The 18,454-nt window shown below is 33.0% G+C and overlaps 5 protein-coding genes and 1 pseudogene across 6 annotated transcripts, besides 6 other annotated features; 2 read left to right on the top strand and 4 right to left on the bottom strand.

Moving 5' to 3' along the window:
* Nucleotides 1-8,519: part of a mobile genetic element that runs on past the window's edge.
* TVAGG3_0534740 lies at nt 766-1,679 on the bottom strand (annotated as a pseudogene). Its single transcript has one exon. A coding segment is annotated over exon 1 (914 nt).
* On the bottom strand, nt 2,122-2,445 carry TVAGG3_0534730 (uncharacterized protein; the record flags this gene model as incomplete). The annotated part of the gene is made up of 1 exon (XM_051237732.1): nt 2,122-2,445. One exon carries the CDS (start codon nt 2,443-2,445, stop codon nt 2,122-2,124), a length of 324 nt encoding a protein of 107 aa, XP_051095556.1.
* TVAGG3_0534720 (DNA/RNA polymerases family) lies at nt 3,209-5,347 on the bottom strand (the record flags this gene model as incomplete). The annotated part of the gene is made up of 1 exon (XM_051237731.1): nt 3,209-5,347. One exon carries the CDS (start codon nt 5,345-5,347, stop codon nt 3,209-3,211), a length of 2,139 nt encoding a protein of 712 aa, XP_051095555.1.
* Nucleotides 5,394-5,618, bottom strand: TVAGG3_0534710 (phage tail repeat-like family; the record flags this gene model as incomplete). The annotated part of the gene is made up of 1 exon (XM_051237730.1): nt 5,394-5,618. The coding sequence occupies one exon, from the start codon at nt 5,616-5,618 to the stop codon at nt 5,394-5,396; it is 225 nt and encodes a 74-aa protein (XP_051095554.1).
* A 3,958-nt stretch (nt 8,520-12,477) lies between the features above and the next one.
* Nucleotides 12,478-14,228: a mobile genetic element.
* Nucleotides 12,610-13,203, top strand: TVAGG3_0534690 (MULE transposase domain-containing protein; the record flags this gene model as incomplete). Its single annotated transcript, XM_001304421.2, has 1 exon — nt 12,610-13,203. The coding sequence occupies one exon, from the start codon at nt 12,610-12,612 to the stop codon at nt 13,201-13,203; it is 594 nt and encodes a 197-aa protein (XP_001304422.2).
* TVAGG3_0534680 (MULE transposase domain-containing protein) lies at nt 13,353-14,228 on the top strand (the record flags this gene model as incomplete). The annotated part of the gene is made up of 1 exon (XM_001298909.1): nt 13,353-14,228. A coding segment is annotated over one exon (876 nt), but the record flags the coding sequence as incomplete, so codon positions are not given.
* A 1-nt stretch (nt 14,229) lies between these two features.
* Nucleotides 14,230-14,266: a mobile genetic element.
* A 1,177-nt stretch (nt 14,267-15,443) lies between these two features.
* Nucleotides 15,444-15,481: a mobile genetic element.
* Nucleotides 15,482-15,612: a mobile genetic element.
* Nucleotides 15,613-17,609: 1,997 nt separating this feature from the next.
* Nucleotides 17,610-18,454: part of a mobile genetic element that runs on past the window's edge.

Below are 18,454 nucleotides of genomic sequence, written 5' to 3'. Positions count from 1 at the left end.
TCTTTTTAACTGTTTCAAACTCAATGTTTAACATTTCTGTTCTTACATACAAAATAAAAAAAATATTTTATAAAAAACTAACTTTATTTTTTCTGTCTTAAGGAAATTCATGAAATTTGGTCATTTTTCAGCAAAAATATATTTTAGGTGAAGAGGTGACATCTCACCCGTTTTCTCACCTGTTTTCTCACCTCATGAATTTTCATGATTTCTTCGTATATGTTTTGTCAAGACTTCATCGTACATTCTTTGTCATGATTTCATCGAAACTAAACGTATATGTTTTGTCAAGACTTCTTCGTAATGAGCGTAAATCAGACAAAAATAATGTTTAGGTGAAGAGGTGACATCTCACCCGTTTTCTCACCTGTTTTCTCACCTCATGAATTTTCATGATTTCTTCGTATATGTTTTGTCAAGACTTCATCGTACATTCTTTGTCATGATTTCATCGAAACTAAACGTATATGTTTTGTCAAGACTTCTTCGTAATGAGCGTAAATCAGACAAAAATATATTTTAGGTGAAGAGGTGACATCTCACCCGTTTTCTCACCTGTTTTCTCACCTCATGAATTTTCATGATTTCTTCGTATATGTTTTGTCAAGACTTCATCGTACATTCTTTGTCATGATTTCATCGAAACTAAACGTATATGTTTTGTCAAGACTTCTTCGTAATGAGCGTAAATCAGACAAAAATAATGTTTAGGTGAAGAGGTGACATCTCACCCGTTTTCTCACCTGTTTTCTCACCTCAGTTATTTTATAAGCGTTTTACATGAATTGTACGATGTATATTTGAAATCCTGAACAATTTCGTAGCTTCTATTTCTTCGCTGAGGATATCAAAAGTTTTAACAATGCCGAAAGTCTCTTTATATTTCTTCTTGACGTCAGATAGAAGGAAATCTTCTGCTGTTGGATAGTTTTTGTTCAGAAATGCTAACATATCCATTTTATTTTCTGCTGGTTTTTCTGCTTCTTTCTTTAAGTCTGCATAGTCGTTTCGCATACGTTCTATCTCTTTGACGGAGTAGTTATATTTCCTAATTGCTGCCTTACATTTTGAACATTGCGGGTTCATTTTTGCGTTATACATTGAAATAAAACCAGCTAAAACAACTAAGGCGTCAATTGCTCTCTTCATCTCAAACATAGCGGGTCTTATTTGTTCGTTCCATACTTTGCCTCTTCTATCTTTATCTCTTATTTCCCAAACACATTTTGCAACTAATGAAACAAAGTTATCGTAAGTCTTAAACTCCTCAGATTTATATATGTCAGAAACATTTTTATATACCATGTCGCAATCTTTGTCCATAACCTTATGGTTGCAATGAAAACCAAGGAATTCAATAATTTACCTTTCGTATGAACTTCTATTTCTACTGAGTCAGTTGGTTTCACTTCAATTTCGTCAAATTCGGGAATAGTGAGTTTTTGCTGCTGAATTTCAGGCAATTTGGGTAAATGGTCAATAATGTCCTGCATTTCATAAAGATACTGTTCATTTGTTTCATCTTTCGCACTACAGTCTAAATTACTTGTTAACAATTCCTGCTTTATCTTCTGGATTTCTGTTTCAAAAGTATATGAAGAAGGAATGAAGTTTTTCATTTCTACTAACATTGACGTAGGATTCATGACTAACGAGTTTGGTGAAGTTGTTGCTAACATGTTCTTACAATAAAAATAAAAAAAAATATTTTATAAAAAACTAAAATATATTTTTTATCTTAAGGAAATTCATGAAAATTCATGAGGTGAAAAAACAGGTGAAAAAAGAGGTGAAATCTCACCTCTTCACCTAAACATTATTTTTGGTGTAAATTTATGACAAAATGAACGAGGTCAGGATGTATGTTGCTGAATTCATTCATAACACCCTTTGTAAGCTCATAAAATGCTTGTTTTGAGGTCGAGCCACTTTTGGCTCCACCGTATTCTTTCAAAAACTCAAGAATTTCCCGCATGAATTTTGTATAAAACTAACTTTATTTTTTCTATCTAAGGAAATTCATGACAAATTCAAGAGGGTGAGAAAACAGGTGAGAAAAGAGGTGAAATCTCACCTCTTCACCTAAACATTATTTTTACTGAATTTAGCAACAACTTTCTCTCAATTGGAGCTGTAGCATACTCTTTGCGTAAGCGGTTCAGACCTTCTTCGAACTCTTGGTCTCTCTTCGATGTGGATTGAGATTGGTAGTAATTTGGATTGAGATTGGAATTGCTGGAACAACCAAGGGTTGGAGCTGTAGCATACTCTTTGCGTAAGCGGTTCAGACCTTCTTCGAACTCTTGGTCTCTCTTCGATTTGGATTGAGATTGGAATTGGTAGTAATTTGGATTGAGATTGGAATTGCTGGAACTGAGGTGCAGGGGCTGGTGCTTTAGGTTCTTCTGGTTTGGGAATGGACTCAGTTGGTGGGACGTCGGACATTCGTTTGTGGCTTAACCGTCGGACCACAACGATAAAAATCTCTGCTACTAGCAGTACTGTTACTGACAGTAGCAGTACTTTTACTGACAGTAGCAGTACTTTTACTGACAGTAGCAGTACTTTTACTGACAGTAGCAGTACTTTTACTGACAGTAGCATACTTTATCGTCGAAAACCCTCTCAAATTTTCCTTTTTACTGCTCGTAGCAGTACTTTTACTGACAGTAGCAGTACTTTTACTGACAGTAGCAGTACTTTTACTGACAGTAGCAGTACTTTTTACTGAACAGTAGCAGTACTTTTCTGACAGTAAGCAGTACTTTTACTGACAGTAGCAATGGTCGAGGTCGAACCTACCGACGAGGCAATTTACCTAATTGAAATTAACGAGCTTGTTAAAGACTTCCTCAGGCAGAATGTAAAAGGCAAGCTTGTTAACTGTTGGATAACGGGAAGGGCTGCCTTGAATCTCGAGACTTCGACTGGAATTCCAATTCAAATACCAGACGGGACAGCCTACGACGACATAAAGCAAGCAAAGAAAGAAGCTCTTCTCAAGTTCTTTGCCAAGCGTCCTTGGATACTACTTCCAAACAGAGAGAACCCTTTCCCAAGAATGAGCCAAATTCTCAAGGGTCTCCTTCACTTCTCGGGTCAACCATTCTACATAACCTGTGAAGGCGACATCCAACCAGTTCAGTAAACATCTCATTTTAACTTACTTTTTTTATGTTTTTTGTGAAAGTGTCAAAAATAAATTGTTTTATTTCATGCAATGTTTTATTTCTGTGCCGTCTTCAAGTATGCCCCAGTACTTACGCTTGGAGAGGACATGAACTTCGGTGAAAATTTTGTCCAATTTAAAACAGCCCATCTTCTCACCGACCATTCCCATTTCAATGAGTTTGTTGTATCCTTCTTCGTTCGTCATGAGTGCGTCAATGTTCTCATAGTAAACCTTCACTTTGGATTTGACTTCGGAGAAGAATTTGTTGTAGTTGTCAAGGACTGCCTTTGCGAACTGAGGGTAAGACCAATGTTCGACAATAGGTTTTAATGTGGTTACTAAGCCACTTTGACCTTGAGTGAATTCGTACTTCAAAACAAAAGGAGAAAACCTTTCAACAAAGTTGTCGACCTTCTCATAATGTTTACTCTTCATCTCTTGAGGTTTCTTAATGGAATATCCCCATGTCGAATTCATAAGCAATTTGAGTGTCATTGCAAGTTTGGGGTTTGAAGCTTTCCTAATATCATACAGTTGTTGTATGACTTTTCCAACTGTATAGTTCCTTCCCGGGAACTCACCATCTTCGTTTGGAATTCCAGTCGGGATATATTGGACGAACCTCATGTACGCAGCGTTAAGGTCGACATAGTATATTTTTTCATATGAGTCGAACTTATCGCATCCAATGGGTCCGGTTCGTGGAAATTCAAGTGAGTCTCTTATCTTTTGAGAAACTTCTCCTGTTATCTCATAAACATCGTCAAAGCAACCTGTTTCATATAAAATTTTCTGACCTAACTCAGATGCTCTCCAATACAATTTGACGTCAATTGGATGTCTCAATGGAAGTTTGTTTATAGCATCTTGAAGTTCTTGCAACCTCATTGGAAGTTCTTCTGGTTCAGGTTGGTATCCGAACAATCCAACTCCTTTTGGAGCTGTGTACTTCTTTTGTACTAGAACTTTGTCTGGAACAACTTTTGGTCTTGCTAACAGTGAAAAGTTTGTTTCGTCTTTTGGTACAAAAGTTTCTGTCAGCTTGTCATCTGGAATTGGTTCCAACAAACCTTTCTCGAAAAGAATGTTTACAGCTCTGACAATGTTGCACTTGCCTTTTCCGAACAATGGGTTTGTAAGACTTTCGTTCAACATGAAGTGGTTGTGGACAATTGCAATCTTCAACCATGGTAAATTGAACTCAACAACATAGTCGTCATGTGAAGAACCTTTCTCAGTCGGAATGTTGACTCGGATATTGACATTTGCCAACGGTGCAATTTTTGCCAATTGACCTCTGAGAATGTACCTTGTCTTCACACATGACTCAAGATACTTCATCTTCTCTTCTGTAACAAGACCAGAGTTCCTGAGACATGTAAGAATACAAGGTTCATTGACAATTGTTTCAATTGAATTGTAAATTCCATACCTTGTCAGGTTAATGTCAGACTTATTTATGAAGGGGAAGTATCCAGCATGTTGTCTGACTGCTTGAGGGTTAGGTTGGTACCATTCGAACTTGACACTTGCAATTCCTTCAATTGCATTCAAAATGTCTGAGTCGGAGTCAAACATTTGTTCTCTCTTTGTAGTCTTGAAAGCGTCAAGAAGTTTTGCAGCTGTTGTGACATTGCCATTTGCATAGTAAATGTGACCATCCAAATCTGTTATGGTCAATCTGAGATTGTATCCTTTCTTATTTCCATCTTGAATTGCAGCAAGTACTCCCATGAAGCCTTCTTTGTTCTTTCCTTCGTCAAAGTTTACTGTAAAGGTTCGACCAGATGTAATTTGACTTCTAACTTCACGATACTTCTCATATGCATATCTTGTTCTTTCCATGGGAGCATGACCATCCTCTGCACTACCTTTTTTCCTTCTCAAAGGATGCAATTGTTCGTCATGTTTCCAGTAGAATCTGGCAAAGCCGTCGTGTCCTTCAACTTGAGGTTCAGAAACATCGAAAGGCATGTCCATAAGACGTTCTTCTTCTAACCTCTCTAGTCTGTTTGGATAATTTGCACGTGCTGTTTCTAAGTCCATTTCGTAGCGAAGACCAGACAATTTGTCATAGACTTTTATGGGTCTTCCCTTCCTATATTTAAAATTCTTCGAAACTCTCCAACCATATCTTTGCAACTCTGCTTTTATTCTAGCAGATTTTCTATCCATTCTATATGGGGGCATTTTTATAAAAATAAAAAAATATTTTTTTTCTTTACTTTACATAACCACCTGCTGCCATAAGTCTTTGACGCCAACCCATACCAGCTAATGAAGGTTGACTTGGTTTAGTTTGGAAACTAAACTTTGGTTTTGGTTTATCTTCAGTTTTTGGTTTCTCTTCTTCTATCTGTTTTTCGTCACTTTTCGGTTCACCTGACTTTACTTCACTTGCAGGTATGGTTGTGTCGTCAACATCTTCGTAAATATCATATGCCATTTGTTTTTGTTTTCCTTTCAACTTTTTGTGTTTGTTGTAAAGTTTAGAATATTTCGACTCTAAGTCAATGAGATGTTCTATAATGAACTGTTGGTCGGTGAAGTAAACTTTTCCATCTGTTGTCTCGAAAAGCTCCTTCAGACTTCAATATTTTATTTGTGAGAGTCTGTTTCTTTTTTGAGATACTAGCCGTTCCATTTCTATGAAAAGTGACTTTATAGTTAGGGTTTGTATTTCCAGACCTTGCACCTTCTATTATTGAATTTTTCTCTTCATCTGTAAGTTCTTTGACAGGTTTTGACAATGGTTCTGACTTTTTTGTTTGTGGTGTCAAATCTACCGTTTCAACTTCTTCGGTCATTTCATCTCAGTAAAAAATTTTAGTTTGGTTTGTTTTCAACTGGTTGTTGTTGTTTTTTAAGTCGGTCTAAAAACTTCCTGAGGTATAGGAAGAACTTGACAAACACGTTTGTGTAACTGCTGGAAGTCGACAAATCCATCTTGAAACCCATTTGTCTCAATGCTGTATTGTTCATTCATCTCAGTAAAAAATTTTACATTCCCCAAGTTTGAGGCGGTTGAGGTTGGTTATTGTTTACCTTGTTGTGCATGGTTATATCCTCTGTTAAAGAATCTTTCACCTTGGTCCATATAGTGTCCTGCTTGGTTATAGTAGTCATTTGCTTTGTTATAATAGTTTCCTGCTTGTCTTCCTACATTGTCCATCCATCCTTGAACTTTTCCTCTTGTTTCAGGATTTGGAATAAGATTTGCTGCATCTCGTGCTACATCCCAACCTTTCTGTACAGTTTGTATAATAGGTTGTGCTTTCTCTTTAAGTATACCTAATGTACTCAAAATCTTCCTTCCAACTCCAAATACACCTCTGGCTATTGTTCCCACTGCGGGCAAAAATCTGGATGCAACTCCTGCTAATGCGCCAAATAAACCCATTTCTTATGGGTTAAAAAATGACGAATCCAAACAAGGACCCCTATGTTTCTAAGGCAACAAAGAAAGCACTCATGATAAAAATCTTTAGTTCAACACCAAATGCTTGGTTTATGGATATCTTGGAAAACATTCCGAGGTATAGAGAAGATGGACCACCATACTGGCTAATATTTGTCGGTCAAAACACAAGATACTGTGAAGCCATACCATTATGGTCCAAAAATATTTTAGATGTGAAAACTGCTTTGACAATATTCGTTGACAAATACCATCCAACAAAACTGACATCTGACTGTGAAAGTTCTTTCAAATCAGATGATATTAAAAACTATCTGCGTTCAAAAAATGTAAACCAATATTTCATTGTCGACCAAAACCATTCTGCTCTTGGTGTCATTGACGGTTGTATAAAAATGTTAAGAGACTTAAACCAACCACAAGGTGGTGAAGCAAATGAAATGTCATATGACGACAAGTATAGACACTTCTCCATGGCAAAGATGAGACAAGTTTTAAATATTTACAATAGCCGTAAACAAAAAGGTTTGGGAAACCACTCCCCCGAAGAAATGAAAACAACCCTGACTTAGAGAAAGACTATATATTTAATAGTTTAGTCAAAAGAGACAAACAAGAAAGAATGCCGGGCTTCAAACTTAAGAAAGGTGACAAAGTAAAAATAGAAATACCTAAACGCGACCCATATGAAAATACTATTGACTATGACAACAATGGGAACTCGACAGGTACTCACATTCGTGTTCGTAAAAATAGAAGAAAGTATACAAGAGAATATTATGAAGTTTTAGGCAAACATGGCAAAATGTACACACTGCAAGCAGAAGATAAAACTACTATTGTCAGACCTCGTTTCAAACTTGTCAAAGTTCAAGGTGGTATACTTTCAAAGACAGTTCCTAACAAATATAAGACAACTCCTGACGAATATGCTAAAGAAGTTGAAAATGACGACTAAGCATTTCTATACCATGCGTAAACTGTCATGTAAGGTGGCATGTAGTCTTTACTTTGTCCCGTTGTTTGCGTATATCCTGTAACGCGATGTGTATGGTTTCCTCCTCCCTCAGTGTTACTCCAGTAACAATTTATAGCAAACTTAACGTTGTCTTTAACATCATATCCTTTACCTTTTGTCATTGCTGACCAATCCCAATATCTATGCTTATGCCAACCTGCTTGAGATGTACTTAAATCTATGTAGTGACTATGTGCAGGTAAATTTTCACCTGAAATCGTTTTACTTCCACCTGTTTCCTTTGAAGAGTTTGCACAATACAAAAACCTGTCGACTATTTGAGTCCAAGTTCCAAAACCCAGAACTGTTTCTGGTCTGGTAGAGTTCATTGACGTATAAATAGAGCCTATAGGATATAATGTTTGAAGCATTTCTGTCTTTAATGTTTGAAGCTCTGTTTTGTCTGCTTTCTTGTCATATAAATCTTGAGCAGTGAATTTAATATTATGTTCATCCTTCATGACATAAACATCTTTACATCTAATGTTTCTCATCGTCGTTATGTCGTCATCCGATGTTAAACCTTGTGGAAAGTTAGGAGGTTTACAATATATTGCATCCCCACCAGTTTCTTCAACCGTTCCTTCAATACTTTCTATAGCAACAGTTGTAAAACTTGTATGTGTATGGTTCTTGTCTGCTTTCTTCTCTAACTCATCGTTAACATAAGTTTTATCTGCTTTAAGGTCTAAACATCCTGAAACCCATCCTGTATCGGCTTTAACTTTAAAAGTCTCCGATGTCCATTCATGGTACCAGTCAACCCTTTCTTTCATTTCGTTATCTTTTTCATCCACATATTCCTTATCCGCTTTCTTCTCTAACTTACTAGCCACATATTCCTTATCTGCTTTCTTTTCAAGGCTAACGTTTAAGTCTGTTATTTCAGATATAGAATGTGTATGAGTCTTTTTAGAATATTCGTTTTCAGCTCTTGTCACTTCACTTGACATTTTATTGTCAACATATGTTTTGTCTGCTAGTTCAGGATGAGTATGTTCTTTTGTTGCATAAGCATTGTTAGCTCTTTCTTCTTCTTTTGCTATTGCATCGTCTACATATTCTTTGTCAGCTTTGTTGTCAACATCTGCTTTCAAAAGAAGTTCATTTATAGGTTTCTCGTTTAAAGTTCCTTTTGTTGGATTTATACAGACAGTATGGTTCTTATTGTCTTGAAACAGAAACTCATCTGTCATTGGGTTTAATGTCAGTTTTAAGTTTCCTTCTTTCAATGACTCAGATATCTTAGAATAGTTTGAAAAGTTTGTTGTGTTCTTATTTAGAGCTTGCATAATGAGTTGTCGGTTGTGTTGTATTTCTCTCATAGACGCTGTTTCATTTGACATTTTTATTCTAGATAAAATATGCTTCCAATAGAAAAAGAAAATTCAAGAGTTGCTACAACTAAACCATTAGATGAACTTTTTACTAATGTCGGTCAAAAGTTTGAGACAGAGACCGTAAAGCATGAAGGCTATCGTTTTGACTACCCATTAAGATGGCTAAGAGACCCATCTGTCACAAAAGCTATTGGCTTTCGTAGAATGAAGTTTGTGTCTGTAGAAGATAAAAGTTTTCCATTTATTGTAAGGTTTCATATAGATTATATATCTGAAGGGAAACGAAAAATGTGGGAAGAAATTGAGCTAATACAAGTTGACCTTTCATCTTCTCTACAGACTGCGTTAAAAATATAGAAGATAAAATAAATTCATGTTATGCAAAATATGCTGATGAATATGCAAATACCGAGAGCACACTTTATGTGAGAATTGTATATGAACAAACAAAATTCCAAGTGTCATTTCAAATCTACGAAGACAATCCAAAGAAAGACGAACAAATATATACAGAATTCACTGCAATGTCATGGTATTATTTGCAAAGAATGTTAAATCAGAAAGTCGAACTTCCTTTAGCAAATATTTACAGTCGATATGCAAGAGATGAACCATATTTATTTAAAGATGTTTTCGACCCAGCTGCTATTATTGTTCATGCTTCATTTTCTGGCGCCCAAAACTCTTTCTTATGCTTGGCAAATACTTTTACGAAAAACCTACAAGTTATACGAACCACCAAGTGGAAGTATTTCAGACTTTCAAGTATTTTTACTACAGATGGAAGAAAAAGAATAATTCCATTATACCATGCGTTTTACTTAGAAACTTAGTTTCATATACAACTACTATCGAACGGTAAAAATATAATTTTTTAATACGGTTGAGGTGTTGGATTGGTTGCCAACTAGACTGTGGTGCAGGTTCAGGCTGTTGTTATAACAGGAGCTTGTTCTTCTGGTTCAGGGTCTTTAGGTATAATACCAACAAACTGACCTACTCTTTTACCAATATTTTTGACACCGTTCCCAAATTCTCTTCCTACGGTTTTATTCCATTCCATATACCTCTTCCAACATTTCGAAAGAAGTTTCCTATCTTACTGAAAAAAACCCATTTTACTATATGTAAAAATCTAATGTCCGCCTAGTCTTTACGTTTCCTGTTGAGTTCCATAGCATTCTTTAACTGGAGCTCATACATTCTGTTTCTCCTCTGGTAGAAACTATTCTGGGTCAACTCCTGTGTTCGCGTCATCGCATAAAGTTGTTTATATCCCACTTCAGGGTTTGTATAAAACTCTTTCCATCTCATATTTGCATACCATGGTGGCAAACCTAACGCAGCGTCATTTGACATGGCAGTTTGCATTTGTACATCTGTTGGCACTTGACCATAGTTTGCCATTGCAGTTTGTATTCTAACTTCATTTGGAATATTCTCTGGGTTTGGTTGTCCAGGTTGCTGTGCATTCGCTAATTCTGTGCGTCCATTTAATATTAGATAATAAAATATCTCTTACGAGTACATATACTGAACATTTGCAGGCATTGGTTCATCTTCATATTCTCTGTACTTTTCTGCCACGTCAAATAAATAAATGACACAATGGAAAAAACCTAAAACAAGTAGTCCTATTTCAAACCACATTTACTTACTAATAAAATTTCTTTATTGTGACACTTTCTCCAGTTTATAGGACCTCTCTCATATTCTATCTTGTCATATATAAACTCATAGTCATGTATGTCCTCCTAACCATCTCATAACGGTTTCCAAACCACTTTTATCGGATGTAAAGTAAAAGCATGGATGGTTATGTAAAACGTCTAAAGTTTCTAAAGAGTCTCTCAAAGTCCAGTCTACTTGGTATTGAAAATCCCATGTGTTATAGAACGGCGGGTCCACTATAAAGAAAACATTTTCCTTGTCTTTATATTTTTCATACAAATCTGTCCAATGACATCTCACAAACTCTATACCCTCAATATATTTATCTATGTCCTCTTTGAAAACATTTGTATAGTTAAGATATAAAACTTTTGACATAAGTGTTTCAATGTCATGAACTCTTATAGCACCACTATATAATAGTCTAGCAGATATACTATTCCAGTCTATATATTCTGCTTTTTTCAAAACCTCTCTCACAATATTTTTGTTATCTAATGGTATACGTTCCATCTTACCTATAGGTATCTTTTCTTTTAACTCTTTCAATATTTTGTTAGTGTCTGGAATATGTTTGAGACGGTCCATATAGTTGTCGAAGTCATTGCATATAATCTTTGAGTCTGGGAATATTATATGGCACAAATGGGATATATAGAAACTTCCACCGAACAAATCTACAAATGTTAGACCATTCGGTAGTTTCTTAAGTTCTCTCAATATAATATCTTTACATCTACTCTTATTTCCAAAGAACGGTAACGGTGGTTTTGTAAAATTCATTTATATATAATAATAAAAATGTTTTTACCCGAAAAGTGACAGAAAAGTGACAAACCATGAAAACATATATAATTTGTGAAAAGCGACACATTATATAATGTTTTCGACCCAGAAGAAGGCTTCTTCCCAGAAGCAATGGAGGAAGAAGAAGAGTCCTCCGAATATAAACTTCATTTATACAAAACATCTTCGGGGCTAGAGGGCACGAAGTGCCTGGAAGCCCCACTACCTTTTTTTTTTTTTTTTTTTTTTTATATCAGAAAATGTCGCAAATCTGACATTTACCCGACCAAATAGCAAAAATAATTGAATACTTTTCGCAAAAACTTTAAAAATCGATAAAAATATGAAATATAGATATTAAAGAGACTTTTTATATAATATTCATAAAGATTTTCCAAAAATATGATACCGCAAAATTAAAAAAGTGACGTCTTGAGTGGAGTCAAAGGTCGAAATTGCTAGCTAAATGTTTTTTTAGCGAAATTGCGTATTGTACGTTTTTTTCGCAAAACGAAACCCTTATTAAAATCTCATGAAATATAAAGGAGAGTAATATTTTTCAATTTTCTTTTTTTCTTTGTCTCAAATATTTTCTGTTGGGAATTTTCTTGTTATCAAAAAATAATTTTAATATTTGTTTATTTCATTACATACAATAAAATTTTAAAAACTCTATTTGTTCACAAGAAAATTTTTTCCCTTCATATGAAGAAACATTTTGTTCTCCATTTGATGCTGAGTCTAAATCTCGATTTTTGATTTTTCTTCTTTCCAAATTTCTTTTTTCCAAATTAGAAGTTTAATTCAAATTTTTAATAGTTTATATATTTTCTCAAACCGTCTTAGATTTTCTCAATTTTTAGGGATTTTCTCTCAAAATATACAAAAATAGTAATATCAATACATGTGTCTAATATACTTTAAAACCATCGTGATAAAATTCAAAAACGAAGAGTTCTTCTCTCCAAATTTTTTTCAAAATCAAAAAAATGAGATAAAAAAGTACGTTTGGAAAATTCATTTTTAGCATTTTAGGAATTTTCTCACTTTTCTTCCAAATTGACATCCTTAATTATAACAAATTTCCTCAAACTATCTGTATGTCATTCAATTCCCGGCCACTACATTCAATGATGGACCATTTCCTTCAAATTTTGAAATACCTTATTCAATTTGTTGTATGGAGCCCGTGATATTCAATACTATGGAGCTCCTCCAGTTTGGTATCCAAGAAGAGATAAAAGCTAGCATGGGCTACTCTCAAAAATGCAGGAAAGAATACTCCACGATCGAATACAAATGTAAGTATCCACAATGTCAAGCTAAATTCAAAGTCCGGATAATAGATCAAGATAAATATGAACTACTAATCCACTCTGACTCTCATGATCATTCTGCACCTCCGAAATCAACAAAAACAATATCCTCATTATTTGTCAGAAATTATCTTAAACATTACTTTGAAAACAATATGAATCATGCTACAGCTCAACTTAAGTGTTTCCAAGACTTAAATATTTCATATACAGACGAAGAGTTACTTTCAATATTTGCACAAGGTCCAGATGCATTACGTAAATTTGCTCAAAGAGCTGAAATTGTTTCCAAACGCTTTAGTTCGGATGAAAAAGTTTCTTTAGCTATCTTTGTCGAATCTGTTCAAGAAAGTTGTCCAGAAGATTTAATTGAATTTATCTCTGAGCCGGGAAAACTAGTTTTTTATATGCACCTTTCGAAGCGAAGGCCCTTGGTCACCAAATTTCTACGTTTCACATCGATTCAACGTATAAACTTCTAAGGGCTAACATTCCATTATATGCACTCACAGGAAAAACAGAACATACTATTGTTTTTCCTTTTTTGTATTTCTTTATTTCTCCTGACACAAGCGAAAATATTCAATATTGTGTTTGTCGTTATTTTCAATATATTAATAGAGAACCCGAGATGATAAGTATGGACTGCGCCCCACAAATAGCCGAGGCAATTGAGCGAGGTATTCCAAACTGTCATATTCTTTGGTGTGGCGTGCATGTCCTTCGCGCCATATTAAGAAAAGCGGATAAGTTTAAATCACGAGACAATTTTGAAGAATTTTATAATCTAATGAAATTATTAGTATTCGATACTAAAGAAGAATCTCCCGAGGAAGAACAGAACCAAGAAGAAGAAAATCCTAGAGAGGAACCGGCTCGATCTCACTTACTTCAAGCAGAAGAAATTGAAGAAGAGGAACAATATGAAGAAGAATTCATCGAAAATGAATTTCAACCTTCTCAAATCTTTTTACCACGAGAATCTTCTGATGATCCAAACGATTCTGAATTTATTCCAGAAGAAGAAACGTTTGAAACAAGTGAAGAAGTTCCAGAGCACCTCACTCAAGAAGAAGCTGCAGACCTAGATGCAGTTTATGATCGAATTCTTGAAATTCTTTCCACTGAACCGAAAGCCCAAAAGTACTTCGATAGGCAATGGAGGCATCATTTAGATCGTTGGAATAAGCGCTATCGCAACGGAGGTGACGCGACTAATAACGTCAGTGAGTCACATTTCAAAGTTCTCAAGCATTCTTATTTCCCAGAGAGAAGGAATATTCAATTAGAAGATTTTGTTGTTGAATTATACACAACGGTTGTTCCAGCATTATTGATTAAATTTAAAGTTCAATTAATCAATAGTGATAAAGTTGTTCGTATATTACGAAAAGCTAATGACCATGAACAAATATTGGAAAACAAAAAAGTCGAATGTTTGAAAATGCTTGAAGCAATATATTCAAGTTTGCAACAAGAATCAATAGATTCAAATCTTGTTTATTGTGTAATAAACAGAAATTCATCAAAAGTGACAACTCTCAATTTTTTGACATTTGTAAATTCTAAATTGAATGAGAAAAATGAAATAATACTAAGCATAATACAATATTCTAGATTTAATTATAATTAGGAAAAAGTTAGTTTTGAGAGTACTTTTCATAGGCATATAGAATGAAATCTTCTGAAAAATAATATCACATAAACTCATATTATTTTCTAATATATAACTATTTTATATAAAAATCAAATTCAATGATCTTAAAAGCGAAGGATAAACCTCAAAATTTACGAATATAATGAGTGGGAATATAATGCTTCTCTATCATAAAACCATATGAAATATCAATTTTTGCTTTACGCCTAATTTTTGACGACAATTAGCAAAAAATGTTAAATGTTAACACTCAGTCCATTTGAATATGAAAAATAAAATTGACTTTGATTAAATGTTTTTATTTATCATGCAATTCTTCTTGCGACCAAAGATTTGAATAAAAGTTCAAAAAATAAGATAGCTTAAAAAATAATATACGGTAGTGTTTACTAATAGATGAATAGTATATAAATTCTATTAAAATGGATTTGATCCAAAAAAATATATAAAATTTGATCATAAATAAAATCGTTTTAAATTACTTCTTCATTTAAATTATAACAATTATTTTTGGTTTTATATTTTTTTGGATCAAATCCATTTTAATAGAATTTATATACTATTCATCTATTAGTAAACACTACCGTATATTATTTTTTAAGCTATCTATTTTTTGAACTTTTATTCAAATCTTTGGTCGCAAGAAGAATTGCATGATAAATAAAAACATTTAATCAAAGTCAATTTTATTTTTCATATTCAAATGGACTGAGTGTTAACATTTAACATTTTTTGCTAATTGTCGTCAAAAATTAGGCGTAAAGCAAAAATTGATATTTCATATGGTTTTATGATAGAGAAGCATTATATTCCCACTCATTATATTCGTAAATTTTGAGGTTTATCCTTCGCTTTTAAGATCATTGAATTTGATTTTTATATAAAATAGTTATATATTAGAAAATAATATGAGTTTATGTGATATTATTTTTCAGAAGATTTTGTGTTCTTCTTCAAAATTTTATTTTTTTATTAAAAAGAATCTTTACAAAATATACATTTACTTTAATTAATATTTAAAAACGTGCTCTATCAAAAGTTCCAAAAATTCAATATTTTAGCTTTTCTGAGGTGTCATTTTTGATGAATTTCTGTTTACAACAATTGTACTTTAAAGGTACTTTTAAAAAAGAAACAATTAATGTAAAAGATTCAAATAATTTTTTATTATTATTTTATTAATTTTTTAAATAAGGTTAATAAAAAGTGACACAGGATAGTTTATCCCACACTCTTTGGATTTTCTATGATTTATGCGATAGGCTGGAACAACATTGTAAGTGCAATGATATCATTTATAGAGAAATCTAAAACTTCAGCATTCAGAACTCGCAACCACAAAAATATTCATTTGCTAAGTAAGTAAAGTTGATTAAGTTCGACACTTAGCTTTTATACGTAAAACCAAGTGTGTATTGTTATTTCTTGTTAAATTATTGAGAAAAAAATAAATTGTAAGAGAAACGATACTGATTATTGAAATAATATTGAGGGTAGCTGCAGATTTCTTCATTAACATGCCGGAAATTTGTTAATCTTGGTTTTCTATCATAAAATCTGTCGAAGAATCTAAAAACGGAGATATGAAATAGAGATCATGTTAATCTAGAGTATCCTGTCAGAAAAATAGACTAAGCATGTAACCCTTTTTTGATCATAAACACTTTTTACCACTTAGTCATACAGATGATCATTAAATTTAAACGAGCACTTTTTGTCAGAATTTATTCTTTTACAAAGACAGAAGATTTTAGTATTATTTAATATTAGTGCTGTAGCAAAATTCAAAAAACGGCGAAAATTCACTGAATTTGTGAATTCACATATTTTTTATCGACATTTTTCTTGATATATCCATGCACATTAAGAACACAGCTTTGATACGCTTAAAAAAGCATATTTCATATGAAATTGTTAAAGAAATAAACAATTTATATAAAAATTGCACTTATGGGCAGTTTAGATATATAATTTATATATAACATATATATAAATCCATAGACAAAGTGCAATAACTACAATGTTGTAGAAAATTACAGCAGAAATACTGACTTTTTGAAGGATAATAAGAATTCTTCTAAAAATACTGAAAATTAACATATTTCTGTACTCAATTTAGTATATGCACAGAAGTTATGATTTGGTGTTAGGTTTTTATGCCCCAAAATCTAGATTTTTGTGACATCAAATCTTATTAGTGGATAAATCAAAGACTGTCATTTTGAAATAAGCTCATATCAATAAATATCCATTTAAAAGCCTTATTGTAATATGTAACTAGCAAAAAGCCTAATATTTATCAAAATTAATCAAATCAAATGATCAATATTCATGATATGTCATCAGCAATAGCTAATTGATATTTTATTTTGTATTGATATTCATTTTTCTCATATTATACACGATTATATCTCTTTTTTTAAAAAAAGTTTTTATATTAGACATGAAAGTTGAATTAATACAATTTTGTACTAGAGTTTGTTTGTATATTAAATAATAATGATATATACTTCAACATATTGCGTCTCACCATTACCAAAATGTAATTTTGCATACAATTTTCTTTCATTTAACAATGATGTTATTTGAAAAGTGATACTTCCATGATTATTGATTAATGTTCCATCATATATAGGAATGAATGTTAAACAAGACACGCCTGCAGCTGGGTGCATTCGTGGCATTGTGATAAGGCTTATATATAAAGACTTCTCTCGATCAGCATTACGTCAAATGAATATTGACCCATTATTTTGGCGATGCGCTAGTTCCAAGTAGAAATGCTTTGGTATATTTAGGTTATGTCTATATGTTATGAATCATGGTATTATTGATAAAAACGTTCTTAGTCATTAAATCAATCCTAGTATCTAAAGATATAATTTAGATTTTTTTGTTTATTGCTAAAATTAAATACAGTATAACTTTCTTTCATATTGTCGGTACTAACAATACAAGATTGTGTTGAAAAAAACTTAAATATGCATGAAAATTAAATTTAATGTGTAAATATGATAAAAATTTCAACTTTACTAATAACATACATAAGTTTCTGATAGTTTAATATAGTTCATATTGATGTGACTGTAAACTATATCAAAAAAATATTTTTAAATATTGTTATGCAAATAATGGGATTTCTAAGGAAAAAATGATTATATTTGTTATATAAAGCAATCTTTTTAATTATTCACTACGTTTATTACATTTTTTGCCGACCATTTACGTAATATGCCTCCACAAAGCAGACGCAAACAACAAAGTCGTGAAGCTAACGGAAAATCAATTGAAGCAAGAAAAAACTCCCAAGAAAAGAATGCGCCAAAGGAAGTCGATCCAAAACACTGGACTGCTTCTGTAATTGTTAATGGTGACTCTTATACTCGAGCAAGGAATTTATTTCAAGATAACAATATTAAAGTGCCGAGTGAAAAAGAGTTTTACCGTCATCAAAAAGAAATAGGTAAGGTAATACTAGAATATAAAGAGCAATCTATTAAAAATGCTCAACAAACAATGAAGAAAGATACATTTTTAAGCACTGATTCGCATTATAATGTTGGCAGAAATGCTACAGCGTGCCAAAGTTTAATGATGGACAACCGTGGAAAAGTTGTTGGTGAAACAACTGTTATAAAAAAGAGCTCTGGAGGAGACTTTGAAGGCCCATCCAACATGATGAAAACAGAATGTACAAAGAGGATGATGTCAAATTTTGACTTTACAAATGTTTCCACAGTGGTTCATGACAATGACAATAAAACGAAAGCCATCATCCAGCAATCTGCTCCGAATACTAAAATTACACTTGATCCTCGTCATTGTGTACGTGCAGTTGGCAGAGCTTTCGAAAAGCTTGAAAATGGTGGATATAAAGAAGCAGCAGGAAAAGAAACTATTAATCAACAGAAAGAAAGTGAATCACAGCCAGCATTCCCAATCAAATCTAAAGCAGAAGAGCCGAAGAAACGTGGAAGACCATTAAAACACCAAGAAAAAGTATTTCATCAGATATATTCGAAAGTTATTAAGTGGTTCACTTTTATTATCATGCTTCCAATTGAAACAACGAAAAA

The sequence above is a fragment of the Trichomonas vaginalis genome, chromosome II (genome assembly GCF_026262505.1).
Source record: "Trichomonas vaginalis G3 chromosome II, whole genome shotgun sequence".
In the NCBI taxonomy this organism is placed as follows: Eukaryota; Parabasalia; order Trichomonadida; family Trichomonadidae; genus Trichomonas; species Trichomonas vaginalis.
Note: the sequence above shows the minus strand (reverse complement) of the source record. Positions and strands in the feature narration are given on the sequence as shown.